Source organism: Passer montanus, unplaced genomic scaffold (assembly GCF_014805655.1).
Source record: "Passer montanus isolate IOZ18808 unplaced genomic scaffold, ASM1480565v1 scaffold9, whole genome shotgun sequence".
Lineage (NCBI taxonomy): Eukaryota > Metazoa > Chordata > Aves > Passeriformes > Passeridae > Passer > Passer montanus.
The window spans coordinates 1,565,782-1,580,323 of NW_024374367.1; the positions used below are offsets into that span (position 1 = coordinate 1,565,782).

The window sequence follows — 14,542 nt, forward strand, 5'->3', positions numbered from 1 at the left end:
AGCGCCTGCAGCGCTGGGACTTCTTGGCTCCCCACAATCTCTCCCAAGGGTTTTGGCAGCCAACGCCCGGCCAGCGGCTGACCTGCCCAGCCCCTCTGCCAGCTGGTGCCTGGCATTGCCTGCAGGCCAGGCTGAGCTGTGGGGTGCAGCCCGGATTTGGAGTGGCCAGCCGGGATGCAGCCCATCCTGAGCAGGGCTGTCACCCTCTCGGTGGGGGCTTCACCACAAAAGCTGACACCCAAATGGTGCCGCTAACAGGAGCCACCTGCGGGTGCCTGCGGCCAGGGCTTGGTGAGGCACCAGAAGCTGACACCGAACAATGCTGGGCTTGGTGCTCCCGCCTGATCCTTAGGGAGCTGGTGGGTGGCTGGGGAGCACTTCCGTAGATTCAATCCCGCTTCCTTCCCCTGTCGGCCCCGACACACCCTCGCAGCCTGGTGCTTCCTGCGCAGGGGCACCCCGATGGCCCTCAGCCCAACGGGGCCAGCCCTGGCCGGAGCAGGCGGGGGACAGGCAGCACATGGGGACTGCCACATGCCACAAGGCTGGTCCCTGAGCCCTGCCTGTCCTGTTGCCTGCCGGAGGGGACCGGCGGGAGCCTCAGCTGCGCTCTGGGAAGGAAGCCCCCCCAGCCCTGTTACACCCTTGTCCTCTCCAGGCAGGAAAGCCACGGGGCCGTGGCTGAGTCAGCAGCACCGATTGCCCCAGCCCTGCACAGGATGTCCTGTCCGGCACAGCACCGCCCTGGGGTCACCACCGTCCTGGGGACACTGCTCTTGCAGGGACACTGCTCTTCGGGTGTCACCAACATTGAGGACACCAGCATTCCGGCTTGCCAACACTCTGGAGTCACCACCATTGTAGGATCACCAACTTTTTAGGGACAACATGATCCTTGTATGCCATCCTGGGGTCACCACCATTCCAGAGTCCCCACTTTGGAGTGGTGATGATTCTGGCGACACCACCGCCCTGGGGTCACCACCAATCTGCAGTCCACTGTGGTTTTGGAGTGACCACGACCCTGGGGATACCACCAGCCCCCAGGGGACAGCACCATCGCACCCCGCTGGGGTCAGCCCCGTGCCGCGGCCACCGCGGTTCGGGCCCCCCGGGCCCCTCAGCCCCGCGCTCCCCCGCCACCCGTGGCGCCCCCTGCCGGCCCCAACCGCGGCCCCGCCCCGCCCCTTTCCGTCGCGTGGGGGGGGCGGGTCCTCCCGGGCCGTACCAATCTCGGCGGGACAGGGGGATGACTCCCCGGTGCCCGGTACCGCGGCCCCACGGCGGTGTGCGTGTGCGGCGGGGCTCCGCCGCCGCCCGGAGCCCGGGGCCCCGCGATGGTCGGTGCCGCCAGCCCTGCGCGGCGCGGGGCGGGCGGGGCGCGGGGGCGGGGCCGGCACCCCCGCGGGTGGTGCGTGCCGGAAGGTTTAAAAGCGGCGGCGGGGGGGCGGCGGCGGTGCTGAGGAGCCCGCGGCGGGGGATGGCCTGAGGCGCGGTGAGAGCCGCGCGGGGAGCGGGAGCGGAGCGGGGCCGCCGGGGGCCGCGCCCCGGCGCTTTGTCTGCCCGGCTCGAACAAAGGCAGCGCCGCGCCGGCAGCCGGGAGAGCACGGGCGGGCGAAGCCGCTTGGGACCGGGATTCCCGAGAGCCAGCCCTCAGCCGGGGCTCTGCCCGCACTTCCCGGGAGCTCTCTGCCCCGGGAGGGGACTCGGATCAGGGTCTGCTTTGGGGGGTGCGGGCAGATCGGCCCCTGCCTGCACCCCCTCCTGCCGGCCCCGCTCTCTGACTGTGTTCTCCCGCCGCCCCCAGGTCCTGTCGGGCAGGATGCGCGGGGGCTGCGCGGCGGCGGTGGCTGTTCCCTGGCTGGCCCTGCTGGCCTTGGCCCGCCAGCCCCCCGAGAAGCCGTCGGCCGCTCCCCATCTCACCCGCCGGCCCTTCCTCGTGGCCTGGAATGTGCCCACCCAGGACTGCAAGCCCCGCTTCCAGGTGTCGTTCGACTTCAGCATCTTCGACCTGTACGCCTCCCCCAACGAGGGCTTTGTGGGGCAGAACCTCACCATCTTCTACAAGGAACGCCTGGGACTCTACCCCTACTACACCCGTCAAGGTGTGGCCGTCAATGGTGGTGTCCCCCAAAACAGCAGCCTGTCCGAGCACCTCGCCCGCCTCCAGGAGGGCATCGATAAGTACATCCGCTCATCCACCAAAGAAGGGCTGGCTGTCATCGACTGGGAGGAGTGGCGACCTGTCTGGGCTCGCAACTGGAAGCCCAAGGATATCTACCGGGACGCATCACAGGAACTGGTGTCACAGCGTCAGCCCTCCTGGCCCCCTGAGAAGGTGAACAAGCAGGCAGCGTTTGAGTTCGAGTCGGCTGCCCAGGAGTTCATGGTCCAAACCCTGCGCAAGGCCAAGAGCTTCCGACCCAAACAGCTCTGGGGGTTCTACCTCTTCCCTGACTGCTACAACCACGACTACAGCAAGAACAAGGAGAGCTACACCGGGCAGTGCCCAGACGTGGAGAAGTCTCGCAATGACCAGCTGAAGTGGCTCTGGAAGGAGAGCACGGCGCTCTACCCCTCCATCTACCTCGACCCGCTCCTGGACTCCACTCCCAACAGCCGCAAGTTTGTGCGGGCGCGGGTGATGGAGGCCATGCGCATCTCCCAGAAGCACCACGATGACTACTCCCTACCCGTCTTCGTCTACACCCGGCCCACCTACATCCGCAAGCTGAATGTGCTCAGCCAGGTAGGGCTGTGCCACTGGGACATCCTCATTCCAAGCCCTGTGCTTCTGGGCTCTGGGGTCAGCTGAGGTGGTTCCTCTGCCTGTGTGCTGCACCTTGCTCCCATGGAGCACGGTGGCTCTGGAGGCTGGTGTCGGCACTTATGGTGTTACTGGCACATGGTTTGACTGTTTCCATGTGGTGGGAAGCAGCGCCATTTGGCATGGGGCTGGCAGCTGGCCCCAGGGAGCAGGAGGAGTGTGTCCTCTCCTAGGACCCCCAGCTCAGCCCTTCTCTGGGGTAGATGATGGGGTACCACAAATTGTTTCCCTTATGGATGGGATGTCTGGCAGCAGGACTGGCACCAGTGGTGATTATCTCCAGGGAGCTGCCTGGGATGTACTGCAGGACTCAGGTCCTGGCAGCTAGGACCCTGAGGTGTGTGTGCCCACAGCCCCTGTGCTGTGCTGGCTTAGCCCCTGAGGAGGAGGGCAGTATTGGGAAGCCTTGTCCCCAAGTTGCTGGGACAGTCCCTTTTCCCTGGAGCTGGATTGGGTCCCTGATCCTGCAGTGGACACTTTGGAGCACACCCTGCTGGGGCTGTGGGTGCTGCATGGGCTCTGTGGGCACTAACCAGACCCTGTCCCCACAGGCAGACCTGATCTCCACCATCGGAGAGAGCGCAGCACTGGGTGCAGCTGGGGCCATCCTCTGGGGTGATGCAGTGGACACCAGAAACCGGGTAAGTTTGGGGTCAGTGTGGGAGGTAGATGGGTGGAGGGATCACCTGCCCCAGGGGGGGACCAGTGGCTGAGCTCTCCTCTTCATCTGAGTTACTCCTCCCTGGGTCTCACCCTGGTTCTTCCCTTTCCCTAGGAGTTGTGCCAGTTCATGAAAAACTACCTGGAAGGGGACCTGGGACGTTACATTGTGAATGTCACGACAGCAGCAGAGCTGTGCAGCAGCACGCTGTGCCAGGGCCGGGGTCGCTGCCTGCGCCAGGACAGCCATGCCGATGTCTTTCTCCACCTCAACTCCACCAACTTCCAGCTGCGGCGCCGGGATGCCGACCACCCCGAGCGCCCCCTCTTCTGGGCGGAGGGCCAGCTCTCCCCTGCTGACATACTCTTCCTACGGACCCACTTTCACTGCCACTGCTACCAGGGCTGGCAGGGCAGCGGCTGCCAGACGCGCGCTGGGCCCCGCAGCGATGCCCCTGGCCCTTTGGCACCGCTGGGACTCGGGGTGCTGTTGCTGCTTGCGAGCTGGTGCTACCCGCCCCTGGACTGAGCTGCCCCTCTCTGTGGCGGTGTAGGAGGAGCCTATTTAAGATATCCCTACCCTGCCTGGGAGGCAGCTAATTACGGAGGGCTGTCCCTCGCTGTGGTGGCGTGGGGGAAGAGCTCTGCGGTTGCCCCATCTCTGCCCACCCTGCTGCAGTGCAGGTGCCTTTCATGGGGATGGGGGGAGGCGGGGGACCCCTCTCCTGTTGTAAGGAGAGGGATGGGGGCAAGAGGGACACGGGGGCGGGGGGCGGGTGCTGCGTGGTGCTGATCCCCCGTGTGCTGCCCCACACTGAAGTGCTTTACCTCGAATAAAGCTGGGTCAGACTGACAGCTGTGGGGGCGTGTGTGGGGCTGTGATTTGGGACGAGGCGGGCGCGGGTCACTCGACTCGCGGTCACAATCGCCGGGACGGGCGTGCGGAAGCGGAGTGTGCTGGTGTGCAGTTCGGGGAAAGCTCTGCTGTGCTGGGAACTGCCCCGCGGAGCCGGAGCCGCTCGGGGAAGGGGCGGAGGGCCCCGCGGGGCCGGAGCCGCGTGGGCAGCCACGGCCGGGCCACCCACGTGGAGCCGCGGCCCCGCCCGGTCCCGCCCCCAGCGGGATTCCCCGGCCCCGGCAGTGTCCGGGATGCGGGGCTGCAGCCCCCGGCACCGGCATCGCCGTGTGGGACACCGTGCTGTGCGCCACGGCCGGCCGGAGGTTCAGTCCCGCGGGGCCGGGGACAGCCGTGGGCCGCGCCCGCCCCCGAGCTCCGCTGTCCCGTGTCACGAGTGTCCCCCAGCGGTGCCCTCGCAGTGCAGTCGCCGACACTGCCCTGCTCTGCCTATGCCCGTGCAGCCTCTCGGGCCACTGCCCGGTCCTGAGGGGTGCCCGTGGCCATGGAGCGGCCCCGCGTGGCACAGCCACCTCCCTGCCCACGCTCCCCGGCTGCTGTGAGTCCCCGTGCCGCGCTCGCTGTGGCTCTGTCCTGCGCTGTGGATATCCCCAGGCCGTGCCTTTCAGTGCCTCTTGTGAGTGGCCCCGGGCCGTGCCCTCCTGTGGCTGCAGTGCCCACGCGGGAGTGTCCCGTGCCACCGCGGGCTGTGTCGCGCCCGGTGCCGTGAGCTCCCTCCCGGCAGTGCCCTCCTCCCGCCAGGGCATGGCGAGCGGCGCCCGCCCGGCGCAGCCCGCGTCCATCACCGTGACCTTGCTCCCCCCGCCCCGTCCGTGGCTGTTTGTCTTTCCAGCCCACTCACCGCCGGCCAGTCATGGGGTGTTGACTCTGCGCATTCCTTCCCAGCCGAGCCCGCCGCCGCCGCTCATTCCGCGGGGCTGACGCTGCTGTCCCACTCCGGGGCCGCTCTGCTGGGCTCCAGCTGCTGATAAATTCAGGGGACGTTGAGGAAGTGGAAGAGGTGACCCTGGGTGACCGGCACCGCTAGGGAACGGAGGTGTGGATTAATGCCGGTCCTGACTTGGGGATAAAAGCTTCAGCTCTCCCCAGGCAGCTCCAGGACTCACCCTGAGCACACCAGCACCATGGCATCAGCGTGGTCCTGCTGGCTCCTCCTGCTGCTCCTGCCTGCCCTGGCCCACGCTGGGGGGCCCGGTCCTGTCCTCGTCAACCGGCCCTTTGTTACCATCTGGAACATCCCCACTGAGCGCTGCGCCGAGCTGTACAATGTCACCCTCAGCCTGGAGGTCTTTGATGTGTTGGCCAATGACCGGCAGTCCTTCACTGGGCAGGACATCACCCTCTTCTACAGCGACAAGATGGGTCTCTTCCCCTACTACACACCTGAGGGGGTGCCAGTGAATGGGGGGCTCCCACAAAATGCCAGCCTGGAGGCTCACATCCACCAGGCCACCCAGGACATCAAGGTGACCCTGGCCAGCCCTGACTACAGTGGGCTGGCTGTCATCGACTGGGAGAAGTGGCGCCCGCTGTGGATCCGCAACTGGGACTCCATGGAGATCTACCAGCAGAAGTCAGAGGAGCTGGTGCAGCAGCAGCACCCGCAGTGGCCTCCCAAGGAGGTGGAGGAGATGGCCAAGCAGCAGTTTGAGAAGAGCGCCTGCGATTTCATGAACCAGACCCTGTGGCTGGGCGAGAGCCTCTGCCCCAGTGCCTACTGGGGCTTCTATGGTTTCCCCGACTGCTACAACAACCACTTTGGCAGCCTGCCCTACAACGGGACGTGCCCAGATGTGGAGCAGCAGAGGAACAAGAATCTGTCCTGGCTCTGGAGGAGCAGCAGGGCGCTCTACCCCAGCATCTACCTGCCCCTGTGCCTCAATGGCACCAACAAGGTCCTTGCCTATGTCCGGCACCGCGTGGCCGAGGCTTTCGCTGTGCAGCAGGGAATCCTTGACAGCGCCATCCCCGTCCTGCCCTACTCCCAGATCACCTTCGAGCGCACTCTGCACTTCCTTTCCCAGGTGATGGGGATGTGGGGGTAGCGGGCACCTCTTGGGCTGATGGGTTGGCACCAGGGAGTCTTTATCTCTGCTGGGGCTGTGTGGGGGCTTTGGGCACTGCTGACTTCCCCTCTGCCCGTGGGTGCAGGAGGACCTGATGAACACCATCGGGGAGAGCGCGGCTCAGGGTGCTGCTGGCATCATCTTCTGGGGCAGCCTGGACTACAGCGCCTCCAAGGTGAGTGCAGACAGTGGCACCAGTCCCTGTCAGCAGGGACCCCCAGTTTCACAGCTGTGCAGGGCTGTGACACCGAATACCATTGCAGGAGATGTGCCTGAGGCTGAAGGACTACGTGGAGGGGCCCCTGGGCCACTACATCGTCAATGTGACAGCCAGTGCTGACCTGTGCAGCCAGGCCCTGTGCTCCGGCCGGGGCCGCTGCGTGCGCCAGGACAAGCGGCAGGGCTACCTGCACCTGGACCCCTCCCGCTTCTCCATCCACCTGCGTGCTGGCAAGCCCTGGCTGGAGGCTCAGAGCCTGGAGCCTGGGGAGGACATCTCCAAACTGGCCACGGAGTTCAGCTGCCAGTGCTATGACAAGTGGCAGGGACCCCGCTGTGACAGCCAGGGCTCTGCCCAGTGACCCCCCACGCAGTGCTCCCACCCTGGGGACACTGGGGCGGACAGGGTGACACTACCTCAGCACCCTTGCCATGGGGTTGAGAACCTGACTGTGGGACTCTTAATAAAACCAGAAAGCACCAGCAAGCGTCTCCTTGTCTTCTGCTGCAGCAGGTTTTGGGGTGGCAGGGTCCTCCTGGAGCACCTCTGCTGCCTTGTGGTGCTGCCAAGGGCTGTCCTTTGGGCTGGGAGCTTGGGAGGTAATGCCTAGAGAAAACACAAGGAAAAAAGAAAGTTTATGGGAAAAGACACAGGAAGAGGGAGGGGATGATGGGGGAAGAGGATGAGAAATGGAAGAATGATGGGGAATGGCCAAAGAGTGGAGGCAAAGGGGGTGAACAGATGTGATTGTGTGGCTGTAGCTGAGGGAGGGTGTGCTCCAACCCCTCACTGTGCACAGAGTGGCCTGAAACCAATGTCCCCACTTTGATTTTCCCCTGGATAACCATATGCAAAGCAGTTAAGCCCACAAATGATAATGCAAAAGCACTGATATCTGTAACCCAGGCCACAAACTTAACTGTACCTATTTCAAGGCAGCTGGGAGAAGGCATGGAACCCTGGCCCAGCTGAATAAAGATGTTGGTATCTTCCTCTGGATCTTCATCTTGGGGTGGGGCAATCACATGCTCATTTCTCTGATTTTAGGCTCTAATTCAGGTAATCTCTCCTTTTGGGGACTGCACTGCATGGCACTCTGTGTGTACTGGGGACATACAAAGCTGCACCCTTAATTTGTAAGCTGGTTGCTATAAACCATTGCAGAGTTACTGCATTTCTTATGTCCCCTTCTTATTATTGCATTGAGGAGGATCTGAGAAGGTACCACTGGAAACATAATTAGGCCTTTGGATTCCCAGCTTTCAGACACATACACTCTGTTATTACCAAGCTCTTTGACAAGCTGGGGGCCCCTGAAAAAAATAGTCATAATTGGATTTTGGCCCAGAATTAATAGTTTTATCTAATTCTTATAGAGATAGCTTGGTAAATGTTGTATGTTAATGTAGGAAACAATATTATCTTAGTATTTTTTGTATGTGAAATGTAATTTAACTTACATGAACACTCAAACACGCTCCTCCCAAGCTGCAGGAAATCTGATATTTGCCCTGTATTAAATGCTGAAATGGAAAGCAAAGTTCACCTTGCTGTTCACACAAAGAAAATTACCATGAATTTCAAGTCTTCCTTATGCCTGGAAGGGATCAGAGCTGTGTGCTTGCAACTTCAGGTAATTTAATATGCTTCAAGTATTCAGCTACTGGTGCCTAACTGGGGGCTGGTCTGAGATTCTCCTGGACAGTATTATCTCAATCCATTAACCAAACTGAGCACTGAGGTGGGCATCAGGAAAGAGACATTTCCTCAGGAGCTGCAGAGGCTCTGGCACTGTCAGAAGGCACAGAAGCCCTGCAGAAACCCTGTCTCCAGGTGTGGGTTTGTGGCTTTTCTTAAAGAAAAGTGAGGCCGGGAAGTGACAGACTTCTCTTATTTCTTGAAACAGCTCCTTTTCTTGTTATTGAAATAATGCAAGCTTAGGCATGAATGCAGTTTGCCACTTTTAAATAATAGCTTTGAATGTGTAAGGGGATTTGCTTTATTCATCCTGCTTATTGTAGCTCCTCTTCTGTCCTTGCCCCTCACACTGTGTCTAAAACCACCCAAAACACTGGATTTCATGTAATTCAGCTTGTTTGCTCCAGACTCTGAGGAGTGGAGACAGAAAGGCACTGCATGTGGTGCCAGCAGACAATGTGGAAGCACGGAACATCTGCTGGGTGTTTTTTCCAGGTCTGAAAACCTGTGCACGTGTCTGGCTGTGCAAAGGCAGCGTGCCAGAGCCAGCCCACGCTGGGCTGGGGTGTGCTGGAGAGCAGCCGGGCACAGCCTGTGTGTGGGTCACAGCTCTGCCTCTCGGGGGATTGCTCACGCTGTTGGCACAGCAGCTCCTGTTTTCTGCCCTCTGGGTGACTGATGAACCTGCTGTGTGCAGAGCTCACCTGTCCCCTGTGGTACAGGCTTCACACTAAATCAATTTCTAGGCTTTTTCCATGTGCTGCTCTAAGAAATGAAGGGAGACTGTCACTTAGAACTGTCCTTACATGCCACGTTTTTCATTTCAATTACTCATTATTTTTTATCTGCATTGCTTAAGCCTCATATCTCCATAAATAATCCCAAATATTTACCATAGTTAACTATCCCAAACAGACAGAATTTAAGTTCTGCGTGTTCTGAAGATAGAGTGGTAATTTTACAATCTAGAATGAAGATACCTGCAGTGAGGAGCCTTTAAATGCTTTGATGTAACCAGGACATAAGTAGTTCAGCTGAAGGGTAAGGTGTAGATTAAGTTTTACATAAAACACATGGACCCCTTTCAAGAAATTCACAGGCTTTTCAGATACAAGCAGGAAATCAGTGGCCTGTTATTTGCCTAATAAAAAAAGTTCTCATCTGCCTAGTTTCCCTGACTAAAAAATTCAGAATCTGTATAGAGAGATATTTCCCATGTTGTTATAAATCAGTTTAGTCCCACACTAAGACATTGTTTTCCGTTTCACCTTGGATTCACAGCCCACACCTATGGTTAGATGACCAAGGAGGTGATGTACTTTGAGACTTCAAAAGTTGTTTTAGGACCCAATTAGCTATCATTTGCTGTTGCATTTCACTTCATCCAAAGACATGGACTGAAGCCATAAAACCAAAATTGGGAGTATGTGGAGCAGGTCCTTCCAGACCACTTCTGCATCTCTTCCAGCTGGATGCTGAGCTTCTCCTGATATACAAGTACAAACCTCTCTTGGAAGAAATAAATCCTTCCCAAAAGCAGATCACAGCTACTGTATGTCTTGAAATTACAGAGATGGCACGTGGGTCTTTAAAATGCCCTTTATTGCACTGGCACTGCAGCGGAGGCTGGAGCACGCAGGGCTGGTCACTGAGAGCTCAGGTTGCTCGGTGGGCGTGCACACACATGGCAGCTCTAAGGCACAGAGGAGGCTGGGGCAGGTTTGGGTCACTCTTTGGCTGCAGTTGCAGAAAACAGACTGACCCCAGCTCCCAAACACACGCTGCTCTGCTGAGCCCAAAGCTCCCAGGTGAGCGGCCCACCCAGCAGCAAAGGGCACTCAGAGACACCCCAGAGAAACATGAGACCAGGAGGAGGAGGAGGCAGCAGCACAGAAACTGCCTCCAATGACACTTGAGCCTGTGAGCAGCTTGAGGGGCCACCCAGAGCAGCAGAGGTTTATTTGGCTTTGAATAAAGCACCCCCATATGCCAACAGCACTGAAGGTGTGCCCAAGGCTTCATGGCTTTCCCGTTAATGCTTTTAACTAAAACTTGCCGCTTCTTTTCCAAGTGCAAAGTTCAGTTCTGATTGTTGTTTCAAAAGTGAAACATCAGCTCCAACAGAAATAATTTCCAGAGCTTGAATGCCAGACTGTATCCCAACCCCCCCGTGTCACTCAAAGCCAACTTGAACACAAAATTTTCAAGCTACCAATTACCTAAAGAGAAAGTGGCTCTTTCTTACAATGCCTTTGTATCTCTGTTTTGTTTGAAAATCACCCACTCCAAACATTTTCCCTTGCTCAGGCATTTCTAGAAGAGGTGAAAAGATTTATAAAAAACAAACCATATTTACGAAAAAGATCTAAAGTGGTCTTCAGGGGCCACAGACTCTGCTACTGCCCTGGACCTGACATCCCTTGTTTCCGAGAACTAGCAGGAATATCAGCCTTCATTCCTCTGATTCACCAGATTGCAATTTCAAAAGTTACTTGGAAAAAAAACAAAAGTAAGCCCCGAAGCACCGTTTGTGGGCTCCCAGCGAGTGTTTAAACATCCAGCACAAACAGCAGACCTTGCTTTATGCTGTACAAACAAAAATGCCTCTGCTCTGGAGAACATGTCCCGCTTTGTTCCAGAGCTTTTTCGCTCTGCCATTCCTGGGGCTGGGCAGCAGAGCAGGACTTGCACCACAAGAATGTGGGCGCAGCAGCAGCTCCTTTGTTGCGAGTGCTCCCGGCCAGCCTCAGGCAGGGCTGCTCCGTGGGGTGCACGGGCTTCCAGGTTTTCTGCTTGAGGAAAGTCTAGTTTGTGTTTTTTCACTGCTGGTGGGACCGTCAGAGGCAGAACACTTGTCCTATTTGCAGCATCTCCGCCGCTCTGATTTGGCAGCAACTTCCCTCCCAGTTATTTTCCACCCTGGGGCTTTGAAACAGGCTGAGCAGTGTCCTGTGCTGGCATTAGTAAATCAGCAGGAGCGTTATCAACAGCCCGAGGAGGTCAGAGGGAGGCCCTGGGAGTGCTCCCAGTGAAGCTGCTGGCTTGCACTGTGTACAGCACCTTGTAAACTCATTTTCCTCCAGTAACATGTTAAGCACAAAGCCATATAGTGCTCCAAACTCTGCTGTAATCTGCTGGTGCAGACTTCAGGCAAACACCAAATAATATAGCAAAACATTTTGTGGGAACTGTCCTGCATTTGACTGTAACTTCTCAAGAGGAAAAATCTGATTTGACAGGTTACTGGTCATATTCCCCAATTAAGACATAAACAGTTGTAATCCTCTGTGCTGTTGGGCAGAGTTCAAGGTTAATTTCAGCAAAAACAAACCAAGTTAGAATTGAAGCAGGGAAAAAAAAAAACACCAAAATTTGGAGGCAGAACCTGCCCACAGTGCAAAGCATATATTCTTTATTATCTTATTTGTTTTCATACACACCAACTGATACCCGCAGATACCAGCTGAGATGACAGGCAGGGAGTTCAATATTTAAGGCTTGGATTTTCTCACCATAGCAACAAATCTGTAAGGAGAGTGAGAGGACATGGACAACTGGCAGCATGCAGCCCGGCGAGGGCAGAGGTGCAGGCAGCCTGCATCTCACACAGCACCACAGGGCACGGTGCAGAACCTCCGTGGCTGTCTGAACACGGGCACCCCGCGTGCCCTGGGGGCTGTGGGCTCTGCAAAGCAGCAGCAGAGTAAGCACAGAGGTAGGTGTTTGCTGCCTTGTCTTCCAGGCAGCTGGGAAAGAGGGTGGTCTCTGTTTACTCTTATTTTCCTTTTATTAAACAGTGGAGGTGGTGACCCTGGAGTGTGGGTCTGCTCTCCCCGACTGCATAAATCAGCTCCTGGGGCACAGGTGACTCTTCACAGGCACTGGGCTAGAACAGAGAGCCCTCCAAAGGTGCCCTTTCCTTTCTGCACCTCTGCCACCCTACCAAAATTAGTTGAATGAAACAGATTCTCTGTCATAAATCCATGCTGCATTTATTCACGTGGACAAACACCTATATTGCTTTTTATTTCATGGATTGACACTTGTTCATCCACTCATAGAATTTGTTGAATCAGTAATTACATTCAAATTGAATGAAATAACTTGAAAATCTGTCATCAGTGTCCCATCAGTGTCTGAAACCAGGTGAGCCCAAGAAGAATTCCCACCAAAATCTACTTGGAGCTAATCTTCAGGGTTAGCTTCAGGATGTTGGTCAGAAGGGTAATGAAATCTTTCCCACTTCAGCTGTGATTAGAAGGCATAGTATGAATGCTAATTTTCTGCCAGCTAAAAAAAAAAAAAAAAAAAAAGGCAAAAAAAAAGGCAAAAAAAAAAGCACCTTAATAAAACATAGTAAGCAAGGAAAAATTATTTCTACCTATGCAAGTTTACCACAAATACCTACCAATAACCAAGAGTAAGGGGGGATTAATCTTTAAAATGGCCTGATTTGGGTTCTTGGTAGATAAATCAATGTCAGAGTTATTTTAACAAGGCAGTTAATTGATAAGGAATCCCCAAGACAGAAGAGACACACACGAGAGTATTAATTTCCTTTAAGGCCCAAGCTCGTCCTTTATTTCTTCTATCACCCAGACACTGGTGAAAAGAAATGCAACACCAATGCAAGCAATTTGCCAAAAAATGTGCTTAATATAATATTTATATAATCTTCTTACATGCTGCCTGTTGTGAAGGGGAGCTGTGATTAAAGATACATTTTTTCTTAGTCAAAGGTTATGGAAAATCTCAGTTGTCTGGGATCAAGAAGCAACACTTGACTACAGCTGCACATACAAAAACTGAGCAGCGTAAAAATAGCACAACAAGCACTCCAGCAATGCACATAACAAGATTTGCCTCTTCCAAAGAGCCTGAGAAAGGCCAGGCAAGCTCCTGGGGTCTGACCAGACTGGAGATGAGAATTCCCACTCAAAAAGATAAGGCTTCCCAAATATTTTAAGTCTCCAGTCTTGGGGTACCTTTACATGCTCCTGTGCTTCAGGACAAGGATACACCTGATTTTTTAAGATCTTGTAGTCTAGACCAAAGAAACAGTTCAGAGAAATGAAAAACAAAAAGGTACAGCATGAGCAGTGACTACAAGGTGACTACATGAATAATTGTATTAACTTTTGCTTGCTGGTTCACCTGTTGGTTTCTTCCTTTTAATCTTCTCCTGCACACTTATAATTTGGGTAAAGATTGCAAATATATCTTTAAGAAAGAATTGTGTTATCTGGCTGAACTGAATGTAGTGCAATCCTGCATGTGGACAATTTCCAAGGAATTTAACAAAGCACCCCACAGCTTAAACCTTCCAATGAAGCTGAGGAACAAAAATCCAATTGATTTACTCATCTTTAAATTATTGTCATCCAGAGGTAAAAAATATTGGCTCCCATTAGAGCAGGAGGAATGTGATCTGTGAAAAACACAGCCAAGAGGATTGGTGTCCCCAGCCAGTCCAGGCCTGTCCCAGCCATGTTGCTTTGATAAGCCCCATCAGATGATTTCCCTTGCCAAGCAGCTGAAGGAAAAATGTATTTTTGTGTCCTTCTCTTCAGTTCTTTGAAACCACAAAGCCACATGTAGGGAAAAATATTTTCCAAGGCCTGTAAGTGCAGCAATTTTTCCAATTTAACTATTTTTGAGAAAGGCACAGGACTAAGTCAAACATTTTCCAAATGGATGACCCTGCTTGCTCACTTTATCCAAGCACAAGCAAGGGTCAAACATCCCAGGCAGAAACTGTGAGTATTCACCTTGAACACTCTTCTCTCCTGCTGTGTTCTCCTAAATGCAAATGAATTATCAGATTTATTTTTTCCCCCATGAATCTGTTCCTAGTTCCACTGGCCAGATTAACTACACCTCACCAATCTGGACAAAATCTCAACAACCTCATCAGTGGTTGGCTGCACAGATTTTGGGTAAAACTCAAGATTTCTAGCAAGTTTTGCTGTTAATGCTTGCCCTGGTTTATCAGTGATTTAATGTACTTTGCTTTTAAGAACACTGAAGTCCTGTGCACAGTTAGCACCCTGCGGCACAGCTTTTGTGAGGGGCAGCTGATGCACACAAAGGCCAAGGTGTGCCTTCCCACCTTGGAAAAAATGCTGTGGGGGAGGATAAACACGGTTGAGCAGAAG

General features: G+C 55.1%; 2 protein-coding genes across 4 annotated transcripts in view; both read left to right on the top strand.

Moving 5' to 3' along the window:
* HYAL2 (hyaluronidase 2) overlaps nucleotides 1–4,340 on the top strand; it is an 8,144-nt gene extending 3,804 nt beyond the window's left edge. Inside the window, exons 1-4 of one of the 3 annotated variants that reach the window (XM_039733926.1) lie at nucleotides 1,385–1,495; nucleotides 1,808–2,749; nucleotides 3,379–3,468; nucleotides 3,603–4,340. In XM_039733926.1, coding sequence (XP_039589860.1) covers nucleotides 1,823–2,749; nucleotides 3,379–3,468; nucleotides 3,603–4,016 — 1,431 coding nt within the window. In that variant the 5' untranslated portion in view covers nucleotides 1,385–1,495; nucleotides 1,808–1,822 and the 3' untranslated portion in view covers nucleotides 4,017–4,340. Of the gene's footprint in view, nucleotides 1–1,384; nucleotides 2,750–3,378; nucleotides 3,469–3,602 lie in introns of those variants that run through there. The other 2 variants (XM_039733927.1, XM_039733925.1) reach the window with 2 other exon arrangements.
* Nucleotides 4,341–5,342: 1,002 nt separating this feature from the next.
* Nucleotides 5,343–7,169, top strand: HYAL1 (hyaluronidase 1). Its single transcript, XM_039733928.1, has 3 exons — nucleotides 5,343–6,427; nucleotides 6,555–6,644; nucleotides 6,733–7,169. Exons 1-3 carry the CDS (start codon nucleotides 5,528–5,530, stop codon nucleotides 7,048–7,050), a joined length of 1,308 nt encoding a protein of 435 aa, XP_039589862.1. The 5' UTR covers nucleotides 5,343–5,527; the 3' UTR covers nucleotides 7,051–7,169.
* Nucleotides 7,170–14,542: the final 7,373 nt, after the last annotated feature.

Excerpts from the sequence above, each read along its gene's own strand:
- HYAL1 (XM_039733928.1), top strand. The coding sequence starts at position 5,528 with ATGGCATCAGCGTGGTCCTGCTGGCTCCTCCTGCTGCTCCTGCCTGCC. Across the intron at positions 6,428-6,554 it reads CTCTGCACTTCCTTTCCCAG|GAGGACCTGATGAACACCAT; the intron begins GTGATGGGGATG and ends CCGTGGGTGCAG. Across the intron at positions 6,645-6,732 it reads TGGACTACAGCGCCTCCAAG|GAGATGTGCCTGAGGCTGAA; the intron begins GTGAGTGCAGAC and ends ATACCATTGCAG.